Source organism: Gymnoscopelus braueri (genome assembly GCF_963280865.1).
Source record: "Gymnoscopelus braueri genome assembly, chromosome: 24".
Classification (NCBI taxonomy): domain Eukaryota; kingdom Metazoa; phylum Chordata; class Actinopteri; order Myctophiformes; family Myctophidae; genus Gymnoscopelus; species Gymnoscopelus braueri.
In genome coordinates this window covers 5465497-5478873 of record NC_137626.1, presented here as the reverse complement: position 1 = coordinate 5478873, position 13377 = coordinate 5465497, and the positions used below count along the sequence as shown (strand labels likewise).

At 41.5% G+C, this 13377-nt stretch overlaps 1 protein-coding gene across 1 annotated transcript in view; it reads right to left on the bottom strand.

Annotated features, from left to right (window-relative positions):
• Positions 1-9322: 9322 nt before the first annotated feature.
• The window catches only part of pudp (pseudouridine 5'-phosphatase), a 78555-nt gene continuing 74500 nt past the window's right edge, over positions 9323-13377 (bottom strand). The window contains exon 4 of the mRNA XM_080422190.1: positions 9323-9579. Within this exon, the coding sequence (XP_080278316.1) occupies positions 9403-9579 (177 nt within the window). The 3' untranslated portion in view covers positions 9323-9402. The remainder of the gene's footprint in view (positions 9580-13377) is intronic.

Here is a 13377-nt window from a genome sequence, read left to right as displayed (position 1 = left end):
TGCACACTTTTTCAAGGTTTTTCAAAAATAGCAGATCTACAAGATTGTATTTCTGCTATTTTTGAATAGCCAAAGCTACTGGTGGTCCCCGGACCACTGGTTGAGAACCACTGCACTAGCAGATATAAAGCTAACAATGCTTAATTTCTAGACGGAATTTCAGGCAGCAATTTCTCAGTGCCAACGCTATCCCTCTCCTAATAGCCCAGTGGTTCTCAAACTTTTTCATGTCAAGGACCCCCAAAATGAAACATATTTGGCTGCGGACCCCCATCTCATATTTTTGTGACAGTGACCTGCAGAAGCAAAGATTTGTTCGCTTTAAAAAATACATTATGTATTCAAAGATTTGCAAAGATTTTCATGTTTTTTTCAAAAATAGCAGATCTACAAGCTCATAGCGCGGCATTCTGTGCCACGCTATGAGCTTGTTTATCTTATTAATTGTAACTAATTTAGCTGGGGATCCCCATGTACCCTTCCCAAGGACCCCTGGGGGTCCCCGGACCCCACTTTGACAACCAATGCTATAGCAGCTATAGCATAGAGTAAGTACAACCTAAAGAAATGGTTGCTTGATAACCAGGCTTGTGGCCATTATTAAACAACACTGCACTTTGGTTGCACTTTATGGTATGTGCTTGTAGCCTAGATCAGTGGTTCTCAAACCTTTTCATGTCAAGGACCCCCAAATTGACACTTATTAGTCCGCGGACCCCCATTTGAAAAGATATGCCAGGGACCCCCACAAGAGAAGATTTTTTTACGGCTGCGATTCTCAACCATTTTAATGGCATTTCTATCTCTGGGACCCCAATTTATATTGTAAAATTCAATGTTAATTTAACTCTTGAGAGTGTACAAATGGAACTCTGATAGTGTACTCTGAGAGTGCACTCTGAGAGTGTACTCTGAGAGTGTACAAATGGAACCAAATGGACCCTAACGGGTCCATTTGGTTCCATTTGTACACTCTCAGAGTTATAGACCCATAAGGGTCCATTTGGTTCCTAACTATTCATCATTTAGCTGGGGACCCCCTGGAACTCCCTCAAGACCCCTGGGGGTCCCCGGACCCCAATTTGAGAACCAATGACCTAGACCCTCTTTTAGCTTGAGCCTGTGTTTTGTAATGTATCTGCATTATTATTTATGGCGTTGATTGCAATGATGTGTTACTGTGCTCTGTTATTTTGTTTTGTATTTCATTGTTCACTGTGCTGTGTTTTTTTGTGGGGACTGCGGATTACTGGAAAAAAAATAAACCTGTGTTCCAAGTAAACCAATGTTTTTTAGTCACAAGCTCTTGATTTCATTGGTTAAATATGTATAAAAACCCCACACACATACTTTAATTAGCACTTTGCTACTTTTCGATAAACACATACTTAGCACATTCAGTTAAAGGGATATTTCACTTTCAAAAAAACGTTGGGTCATTGTATGGTCTACTCAGGCTTTTGTGAGCCCCCCAGACCGTTTTTAAGTTGCTTGATTCAGTATTTAAATATTTGATATTCATTTTATCAGACACGCCCCCTTCCTATAGAAACCCATTATAACTTCAAACTCCATTTTTAACATAGATTAGATTCATCAAAAACACCTGTCCTTGGTTCTGGTGACTCACCCTGCCCTCCTAATACGTGAGGGGGCCGTGTTTTTTCAATTACTTTTTTCATTTATTTTATAATTCTTTTTTATTGTAATTCATTTTCTTCATTTTCCAAAAGAAATATTAAAAACAAATGAAAAAAGTAATCGAAAAAACACGGCCCCCTCACGTATTAGGAGGGCAGGGTGAGTTACCAGAACCAAGGACGGGTGTTTTTGAATCTAACATGTTAAAAATGGAGTTTGAAGTTACAATGGGTTTGTATAGGAAGGGGGTGTGTCTGATAAAATGAATATCAAATATCTAAAGACTGAATCAAAAAGCAACTTAAAAACTGTCTGGGGGGCTCACAAAAGCCTGAGTAGACCATACAATGACCAAAAGTTTTTTTGAAAGTGAAATATCCCTTTAAGTATAAAATAGGGCATTACGTTGATTAACGATCATCACACACAAACATGCAGTATATGATGTTGTCTCAAATGTGAGGAGAATAATAATAATAATAATAAAATAAAAACACACAGAGGGGGGTATCTATTCTGCCTTTGAACTGCTTTCACTGTGTTTTGTATCATGACATTAATAGTGTGCTGACAGTGCATGTGTTATTGTGTTATATTGTGTTTAGCCCCTCTAGCTACGTCTTCTAAAGATGTACAGAATCCTACATCCAACACGTTGGTCCCTGTTGTCAGCCTGCACCACATCAACACACAGAACAGTGTCAGTGATATTATTCACTTTCATTCCCATACTGCTGGTACAGTCAGTGGTGGAAGAAGTACTCAGATATATTACTTAAAGGAGAATTTTGGACTAAAGTTTTCTTACCTTTTCTATGACGTTATGATATCTTAGGATGAATGGTACAGTAGAAAAACTCCACCCCTGAGCCGCCACAGCTTAAAAGGTGCGAGGATAGGCCTTAGGTTAGATCACATATTTTAATAGCTTTTTCTTGAATTTTTTTTGGTGAGATCTGACGTTCATAGTGACAGAACACTGTCCCAAAAAAAACAAAAAAAAAACAGAATTCTCGCTATACGAGATTGAAATCTCGAGATTTTTTTTTTTTTTTGGTTGCAGTGTTCTGTCACTATGAACGTCAGATTTCACCAATTTTCTTTTTTTTAAAAGCTATTAAAATATGTGATCTAACCTAAGGCCTATCCGCGCACCTTTTAAGCTGTGGCGGCTCAGGGGTGGAGTTATGAAAATTTTCTACTGTACCATTCATCCTAAGATATCATAACGTCATAGAAAAGGTAAGAAAACTTTAGTCCAAAATTCTCCTTTAATACCACAATGTAGAAATACTCCGTTACAAGTATGTTTTCAAAATGTTACTTGAGTAAAAGTACAAAAGCATTGGCGTCAAAATATACTTAAAGTACCAAAACAGTAAAAGTACTAATGTTTGAAACTAGCCGATCTACAAGCTCACAACGCGACGCGTTGTGAGCTTGTAGATCGGCTATTTTCAAATAGCCTAGGCATAAAATGGGGCTTAAGTGGTAAACGTATGTTTTATGATATCAAAATTTATATCTGCAAAGTTTTCAAATAATTGTAGTGGAGTAAAAAGTACAATATTTGCCTCTGAGATGTAGTGGAGTAGAAGTAAAAGTAATGAAAGTAAAAATACCTCAAAATTGTACTTAAGTACAGTAATTGAGTACATGTACTTAGTTACTTTCCACCACTGGGTATAGTTATATTCACAATGCATAAGTAACGACCAGGTTTTGATTAAAAAAAAATCCAACTTTATTCAACACGCCACTACTGTCATTTTTCTTTTCTTTCTTTATTTTTTCCCCCCCAGAAAGATGCACAATATTATAGCTTGGCATTTTTTATATTATGTATTGGACTGCACAATTATACAGGACTATTATCCTGTGGAACAGATGGGGTTGTTATCTCTGTGAGGAAAAAGGCAACAGGTTCACCGCTGGCAGTTTGTTTGCCTGTTCAGGGATAATAGTGCAAAGCATCGTTTTTTTTTTTAAACGTCTAAACTTATTTTTTATAATGGAAGATAAGGGTGGGTTGGAGCACAGCCTGGTGGAGATACTGGTTTTAGTGTGTACATGTCTTTATTTACTATTTAACCCCTTAAGACCTGAGGCCGATTCTACAAAATGTCAGTTTTTAGAATGTCTTCTAAAAACTGTTTTTTGAAAAAACTTATGTTACTATGTCAGTGGTTCTCCAACTTTTTCATGTCAAGGACCCCAAAATGTATATGTATTTGGCCACGGACCCCCAGAAGCAAAGATTTGAGTTGCAAATGTTTGCTTTGAAAATATATATATTCAAAGATTTGCACACATTTTCACGATTTTTATTTTATCACGATTTGTATTTTTCACGCTCATAGGGTGCCGCGCTATGAACTTGTGTATCTGCTATTTTTGAATAGACAAAGTGTAAAATAACGCTTTGTTTTAGCTCAAATAAAAAAATGACAAAGATGCTTCTCCAGGTCTTAATGGGTAAAAAGCTGAAGTTAATTTAAATGTTAAATGTCTTCATGTCCCTCTATGACTTTGGTTTGTGTTAGTTTGTTTTGTAAACATACAATTACAGTTTCAGTTAGTTATCGTTTGTTTGGAAAGCCTCATTTTTATTTGAGTTAACTAAAACCAGAAAAGTTATCTTGTTAGTTTTAACAAAGTCACGTTTCGATGTGCACAGTAAATACGTCCTTTTATTTTTATACTAAACAGCTGCAGGTAGTATCGCGAGATTTGGTTGTCAGACTGGCAATGACGGACGGTCTTACGATACTTTGGCAGGTTCATAAATGCTCTTTAGATGCTCTGGAATTACTGGATAGAGAAAACGACGTTGGTGTCCCTTCCTTAATTTACCTTCATTGGTTCCCCACCAGGAAGAGAAATAACTCGCCATAGAGGCCTGTTTTATGTAGAAACGGTGGAGCAAATCCCTACTATACAGTCCCTACAACACATCACACACTGTGAATGCATCAACCTCCAAGAGTCATTCACTGACGGCACAGAAATATGTTTATATGCAAATGATGTTTGAACAGTAACCACAGCCAAATGAGATCAGTCAAGGCAGACAAAGTCACCAAAAATGAGGGGGGAAAAAAAGTAATGAAAATCAGAAAAGCATGATATGCAGTCTGAATGTATTTACTGTGGTGACACCACTTTAGATGTATTTGCCTAGCAGGAGCATTTCCCAAACTGCATTAGTCACAATTGTCACATTACCTTCAATTTGACCACAGATTACAATATAGTCATCCCTTCTGTACTACGCATGACACTTTATGTCTGCGGCGTGCACGCATGCAGGCGCACACACACACACACACGCGCACACGCGCACACACACACACACACACACACACACACACACACACGCACACACACACACGCACACACACACTTTATGCCAGAGGTTCCAAAACCTTTCCCTTGGGCTGCATCCCACTATTGTGAAATGGCCTTAAAAAAATAAGAGAAAATAGCTGATCTAAAAGCTCACAATGCATCATGATGCCACACGCTGTGAGCTTGTAGATATGCTATGTTTTTGCTATGTTTTTGAACATTCTTAACAATGACATCCCCAAAAATTAGGGACGACAGGCTGAAGGTGGTTAAATTGGCACAATGATCTTTGAGTTGAAATCACGTTTTTCGCCGACGGCCGAGGACCACAGGCTTCGGTGCCTGACGAGCGTTACGCGGGTTCGATTCCCGAGCCCGGCGGTGGATTTGCAGCGTGTATCATTCCTTGGCTCTCTCCCCGTTTCCTGTCTCTCTCCCCACTGTACCATCCAACAAAATTAGAAAAGCTCAAAAAGTAAAATGTTAAACTTTATATAGGGACCTGGGACGCATCTGTGTCATTTTTTGATTTGAGCTAATAAGCTTTTTTCTTTACACTTTGGCGATTCAAAAATAGCAGATATACAAGCTCGTAGAGTGCCGCGCTACGAGCTTGTAGATCTGCTATTTTTTTGAAAAATCGAGAACATTTGTGCAAGTCGTTTGAATATATATATTTTTAAAGCGAACATTTGTAACTCAAATCTTTGCTTCTGGGTGGTCCCTGGAACACAATATTTTGAGATGGGGGTCCGCGGCCAAATACATGTACATTTTGGGGTCCTTGACATGAAAAAGTTTTAAAACCACTGACATAGCAACATAAGTTAAAAACTGTTAGGATTTACAAGACATTTGTAGAATCATTCTTGAAAAACATTCTTGAGATCAATGTTTAGCGGTAAATGACATGGTGTGTCTGTTTACATGGCTGTCAAGCAGCGCAGCAGGTGCTCTGAGCCTTTCATTAGACAGAGGTCTGTTATAGAGCTCATTGGTCATTAGTCAGAGATAACACACAGCTGAATTCAGCCATTCAGTGATTGAATGCTTGATCAGAATCAAGCATTCAACCAAGCCGTGTAATAATACTGTATAAGCGCTTTATAAATGTGGCCTTACCGATTTTTCTTTTCCCACTTCCCCGTTGGCCCCTTGGCCACCACTTATTTTTTTGATTTAGGGAAACGGAGGCTGAATGAGCTAAAAGTGTCAGAGCGTGTGGAGTGATGGATACGAACGCGTGGGAACAGAAGATTATCTCTCCTCCAGCATAGAAGGACAGGGGGGGGGGGGGGGGGGAGTGGATGAGCTCTCACTGACAAACTCAAGAGCCCTCCACACATTGTCATTGTACTCTAATGTGCTGCCCGCTGGTTGCCATGTCTGCTTATTATAAGCGACTTTGGGCTTATTTTTCTGTAAAAGTTGCTTATAAATGTTGGTAATTAGCGGGTTGCGTTTTTTTGGGGGATTATTTCTAAAAAGGGTAGTTGATTATTTGGGCTTGCTTCCAATTTTTGTTTATTGTTATTTAAAACCAGTGGTTCTCAAATATGTTCATGCCATGGACCCTCAAATGAATATGTATTTGACACTCCCTAATCTCTCAAGACAGAATCAGAGCTCCGCAGCTGAATCTGTCGGCAACTATCATTACAGCGTGTAGAGTTTGTTATAGCAGATCTACAAGCTTGTATATCGTCTATTTTCAAATAGCCGAAATGTACAGTATATAGGTTTAAAATGCTCATGTAGACTATAATAGTCGCTTCTTTTGGGCTTGTTTTCCTAGACCTGGTTGCTTATTTCTCTCACAAAATCTGGCAACACTGGTGCTGCCTGGTGAATGACACTTCTTGAGCCCCTGGAGGTTCTTTTCTTTTTTTAGACATTCTCCTTCATATCTCACTTGCAAATTGTTGTACTTTTTTTTTTTTTTTGTTTGATATGTGAAATAAACACAACCATTATACATAGCCTGAGGGAGCCGTGTAGACTGTTGGCAACGTTCCTGCTATATTATGCCGGTGTCTTCAGCAATTAAATGCGCCCGTTTCAAAGCAACGTGCACGCCATAGATGTGTGGATGAAAACGCAAGATGCTAATGCTGGGTTTAAACCACTCTTACTCACTCAGGGACACTCCGCCGCAAACGTTTAACCCATTAACTCTTTGACTGCCAGATATATATATAAATAAATAAATAACCCACTACCAGCGAGTTTTCGTTTTAACACATCGGGTGCCAAACACGGTTCAAACCGTGTTTTCACAGAGTAGCGCTTTGGTGCCGAACACGGTTCAAACCGTGTTTTAAGGGGGGGGCTAGCGCAGCTCTGGAATCACCCAAGAAGTAAGGGACAGACGGATCACTGTGGCAAAAAATCTGGCTCCCATCCGCTTCTATCTCCTTGCTAAAAAATCTCTGACTCCTTTTTACAGTGGGCAAAAACGAGTCATTCTCGATGCGCGTTTGAGCCGCAATGTGGCTCGTGTGAGACATGTTGTTGTTCCAGGCTTTAGCCAGGACCATCCATCGTCATCCACGCATGCATCGTTTACGTGCGTGTGCTCGCCCTGGAGTCCACAGCTCTAAACAGCGCAGCGTTGCAAACGGTGAGATTTCTGGCACTCAACGTAAACTGTTTTAATAAACCTCTGGCACCCATTGTGTTATTTACCTTTTCAACTAGTCACACGATATTTATCTCCAGTTTGATCGATCCCCCGACGGTTGCTAAACACGGAGGGTTTCACTGTGCTTCAGCGAGAGAAAAAAACAAAAGTCATCGTGACCCCCCGTTTCTTGTTATAGGCCGTTGAATATAGCTCGTCTGTCTCGTCAAAAATGCAGGGCGAAAAAAAAAGAAAAAAAGATACAGCTGTTTCCCCAAATACGCTAAGCAGGATTATTTATTTTTTTTAAACTAAATTTTTTTTAGCCCACGATTTTGTAACCCTTATTTTTCACCCAGTGCCAATGCCTAAGCGTGTAATCCTGGGCGCTACTCTCCCTCTGCCAGCCTGCATGGGTAGAGCCCCGAACTCAGCTCATGCTTCCCCTTCAACACATGAGGAGTTAAGCAGACCCGCTTCTTATCACCTGACAAGGGGGGGGGAGTTTCCCCGCTAAGCAGGAAGTTAATGGTGGGGGAGATCTTTCGATCACGTGATCCCCTGGATCTGTTTTTCAAGGTTTTTAAAGAAAGAAAAAAAAATACCGTAACTTTTTTTTAAACATTTTTATTCTGTTAGGCTTATACGTTATATTGTCATAACATTCTTACTGTTTTGCCTAATATTTTTAGGGGCCCATTTGCTATGTCCTCACAGCCCACGAGTGGTACCCCACCCCCTCCCGAGTACACAGCACCACAGACCCTGCAGGACTCTTTTAAGACAGGCCAAAACCCTTTTTTTTAATTAACTCTTTCAGTGCCAAGAGTATTTTCATAAAGTACTCCCAAACTGCCAGGAATTTGCGTTTTTTTTTATTTTGTAATTTTGTAATTTTTCATTCAAATAAATGATCTGATTGGGGTTTTAAACCCATAATACAGTTCTACCAGTAGAGAGCAACAAATCGACACATTGATGATCTCGCTGGCTCACTCGCCCCCTCCCAAACAGGCTCACGTCATATCCGGTCAGAACCGGATGTTGACATTTTCGACAATCGTTGATCGCGCTAAATTACGATGCGATACACGACTACGATGACTGATCGTCACCCAGACCAAAGAGAGTAGACGTGGACCTCTCCGTTCGCTTTTTATACCGTGTGAAAAACCGTGACTTTCCCTATTCTGGCCGAAAATCACCGGATTTACATCCAGTTCCGGGTGAGTCTGAAGGAGTCAGGAAGCGAAAGTGATCATGAAAAATAAACAGAATAACGCGACCACAGTCAAAAGTAAAAACTCGGGATTTCTCGTGCTGGCACTGAGGGTACTCGGGAAAAACTCGGGATATGTCGGGGCGTGGCACTGAGAGAGTTAAGGAAGGCCTTTTTTTTTTAAAGTCTTATGCAATTATTGTCAGCAATAATATTCTCTATGATTGACAACATTTTTTTCTTCTTAATATTTTGTTTGATTATGATTTTTACTCTGTAGCACTCTGATATTCCATGTGAATGATAAGTGCAATGCCTAATAGAATGCATTATTATTAACCATTTAAACCCCAGTATCCTTACTGTGGGGAAAGCTTTTGCTGAAAATAGCCGATCGAGAAGCTCACGACGCGTTGTGAGCTTGTCGATCGGCTATTTTCAGCAAAAGCTTTCCCCCCAAACCCCCCCCCCCAAGAAAAGACACTAGTAGGGACTCCGGTTACCCATATGGGGTTTAAGTGGTTAATTCATAATTATGAATAATTAATAATAATAATTATTAGCTCATTGGTGTTCACTTGTATGGAGGCAGTCCAAAGAGCTGGGGCTGGAAGTCCTCCATGCTCCTCAGGGTCAGCGTGGCCTCCTGGGTGAGGCCGGGGTCCATCTCCTGGTCGGGGACCATCACCACCTGCATGCCCGCCGCCAGGCCGGCCTTCACGCCGTTGGGGGCGTCCTCGAACACCAGGCACTGCAGAGAGAGAGAGGACCACAAAGGTACATACGCCGTGTTATGAATGAATGAATGAATGAATGAATTAAGATCATTAAAGTAATACTAGGTAACGTTTTCAACAAAACTAAAGTTAAATTGTATATATTTTGTGAGTGGCAAAAGTTTCACAACACCCACTCCGTGAATTTCACCCCCGGAAGCCTTTTATTTATATATTTTCTATTGAACGTGTACGGGGGGGACTTTCCCGGGGAAATGACGTTCCTGGCCAACGTCATGACGTCGTGGCCGACGTCCTCAGGAACTACCGCAACGGTTTCCTGTTTGGCCAGGAACTACCGCGCTATTAACAAAAAGGAACCTCACGCTGATTTTAAGAGAATGTAGGATTGGAAGATCGAAAAAGAACAGAAAAAGAAAGCACAGCTCATGGTAACTAATGCTCCACTGGCTAAGAGAAACGATCCGTAGATAGTATAAAACAATTAAAAGATCGCTTTTTGAAACGCTTCCGGCTTCCGGTGAAAACGAATGGAATTCTGGGTAATCGAGGACTAGGGAAATTGTATGCAGTGACGGTAGTGACCAGCAGAGGTTGCTAAAAATCGTTATTTGTGATTCTGCATTGTACAACTTTAACACATTGAGAGCCATAAACGAGTGTTTGCAACTTTTTTTGATTTTTGATTTTTTTTCCACCAGGGGGCGCTCTAACGCAACTTAGGAATGATCCTAGGTCCCTGTAAAATGGAATGGACAGATGTGACAAGGGCCCAAAACAACGTCTCTTCCGTCCTCTCCAATGATGGGATCTGGAGAAAAGGCTCCATATCTCCATATCTTTTTTACAGTGGTGAAAACAAGCCATTTTCGACGTGCGATCACTCTGCACTCTGGAGGATCGCGTTAGAAATATTATTGTTCCAGGCGTTGGTCGGGACCCTCGACCATCGCGCCCACACACCCTTTGTTTACCTCCGGGTCCTCGTGGAGGCGTGTCTACAGCTCTGAACAGATCGGCGTACACGGTAAGAAGCGCTGACACTGGATGTGCCCTGTTTTAAAAAACCTCTGGCACTTGATGTGTTAAGAAAAAGAAGAAAAAAGTATATATATATATATATATATATATATATATAACATTGACATTGTGTGTGTGTGTGTGTGTGTGTGTGTGTGTGTGTGTGTGTGTGTGTGTGTGTGTGTGTGTGTGCAGAGCATTGTCTAAATTCCTGCACTCTGGTGCACTCTGGCTGCTGCAAATAGGCAGTGCACGCACGTGAGTCACATGGGGGCTTGAGGCAATGAGAGCGTGAGTCACATGGGGGCGCGAGCCAATGAGAGCGTGAACACAGAGACACAGACGGAGACACAGACACACAACCCAAGCATAGTTAGATAGTAAGCTCCACTTGGTCGCGCCTCCTTCCGCGTTCGCAATCAACAGCTATATATCAGTGGTTCTCAAACTTTTTCATGTCAAGGACCAACCAAAATGATATGAATTTGGCCGTGGACCCCCCCCCCCCCCACATCTCAAAACATTTTGTATTTTGTTTTATATTCAAAGATTTGCACTAATTTTCACGTTTTTTTTTTTCTCCAAAAAAAGCAGATCTACAAGCTCATAGCGCGGCACTCGGTGCCGCGCTATGAGCTTGTATATCTGCTATTTTTGAATAGCCAAATAAATCTAAAAATGACACAGATTGAAGACCCCCGTATTGAATGGGTTAAAACGACCCCCTAGAATGAACCATTAGGATTGAGGGGGCGTGTCTCATGTCAGCTTGTCATCCAATCAGATGAAGGGCGATGGGAGGAGGTGTGGCTGAGCGTTGAGGAACCAGCCCCCCCCGGCTGCCATGACTGCACTGCCTGGACTCTCTCTCTCTCTCTCTCCATGCTCCATTTGTCACATAATCCCCAAAAGGCCACAACCTGGACTAGTCTCCAGTGTACAGTCAGTCAGTGATTGACAAATCCCCCCCCCCCCCTGCGGTGCTGTGGCCCCCCATGTTGTCACTATACCGAGTCGACGCCCACTGGGAACAGGTTGACCTTCTACCCCGAATAGATCAGAAGTCATGTGTTCACCTATAATAAGAATCTAAATATGTTTTATTGTCACATGACGGAATTAGAGGTGTAACACAGTGGGTGAAATTCGTTTTCACCGAGGGGAAGAAGGAATCAAATAAAGACAAGGTAATAGGTATCTAGCCTTGCGTGGTCAGACTATATCACTGCGTGGATATGAGTCTGGTGCTTCTATGAGGAAGGTTTTTTTTCCAAGGGGCGGGATCAAAAGAATGGCTCTGGACGCAATTGGTTAGACCTACAACCAACTACCAATTACAGTCTCCCATATTTGAATACTGGGCCCCGATTGGTCACCCCAGACTTCGGGAGCAGGAAATGGATTCACAACGGAGTCGTTTTTTTTTTGCACTGGCAGATTAATCTGGTCCCAGGCTACAAGGTATCGACATATTTACACATCCGTACAGTATGTACATGAGCTTTAGACGTACGGTGCGTGAGCATAGCAGCTGGTATATACTGTTCATGATATAGGAATTAACCCATTAAGACCTGAGTCCGATTCTACAAATGCCTTCAAAATCAGCAGTTCTCAAACGTGTTCGTGCCAAGGACCCCCAAATGATATGCACTTGGCCGCGGACCCCCACATCTGACAATGTTCTGTGCCAGGGATAGGGATGGGAAGATATGAAATTTTCATGTCACGATCATTGTGACCAAAATAATTGCGATTTACGGTATTATAACGATAATTTAAATATGCTTAAAAATCTTAAAATGCCATTTTGTATATCTTAGATATCTTAGAGGGGGGGGGGGGGGGGGGGAGATGAAGATGATTAGATATTCTAGAAAGACAGGAACTGTCCTTGTTTTATGACTCTTAACACATTCGGTGCCAGAACAGATTGCGTTCAGTGCCAGAAATCTCACCATTGAGCTGCGCGGCACTGTTTTAAGCTGTAGACTCCAAGACGAGCAATCCATGGGAAAAAAAACATGCATGCATTTTGGACGATGGTCCTGGCTAACGCCTGGAACGTTAACATCTTTCACGCGGGTCACATTGGCAAAGCGATCGCCCATACAAAATGAGTCGTTTTCCCCAATGTAAAAAGTTTCGGGGTTATAGGGGTTTTAGAGAAGGAGATAGAACGGAAGCGGATGGGGAGCCATGTGTTTTGGCATGGTGATCTATAAGGCCCTTCCTTCTCAGAAACACCGTGGGTGATTCCAGAGCTGCTCCAGCCCCTCCCGTGTGGAAAAAAAACAGACTGAAAACACGGTTCGGCACCGAAGCGCTACCCGGTGCAAACACGGTTCAGACCGTGTTTGGCACCCGATGTGTTAACAGCTGCTTAGAAGCTCTTCCTGAGCATTGAGCCTCAAACTCTTACCAGTCCACAAACACTCTGTTTCCAGAGGTGTTGCCTTTCTACATCTCTGCATATCTGTCTGTGTGTCTTTATCTCAATATGCCCAAATATGGATGACTGATGTCATAGTACTGGTGTCATAGTACTGACAAAACACATCTTATTATTAGCACATTTCAGATTATAGATTTTGCTAAAATGGCCATTCACTTTGAGTAACGTCATTTGCTATTCCATAATAATGATGTCATCAAGGAATGACATCACACCATCGTCATCACATTCAACATAATTGTCCTTTTAAATGTTTTTATTATATTTCCCAACACAACACCATTCGGCAACTGTTACCGACACATTGCCTTTCCTTCTAACCTCTTCTGTAAATTAG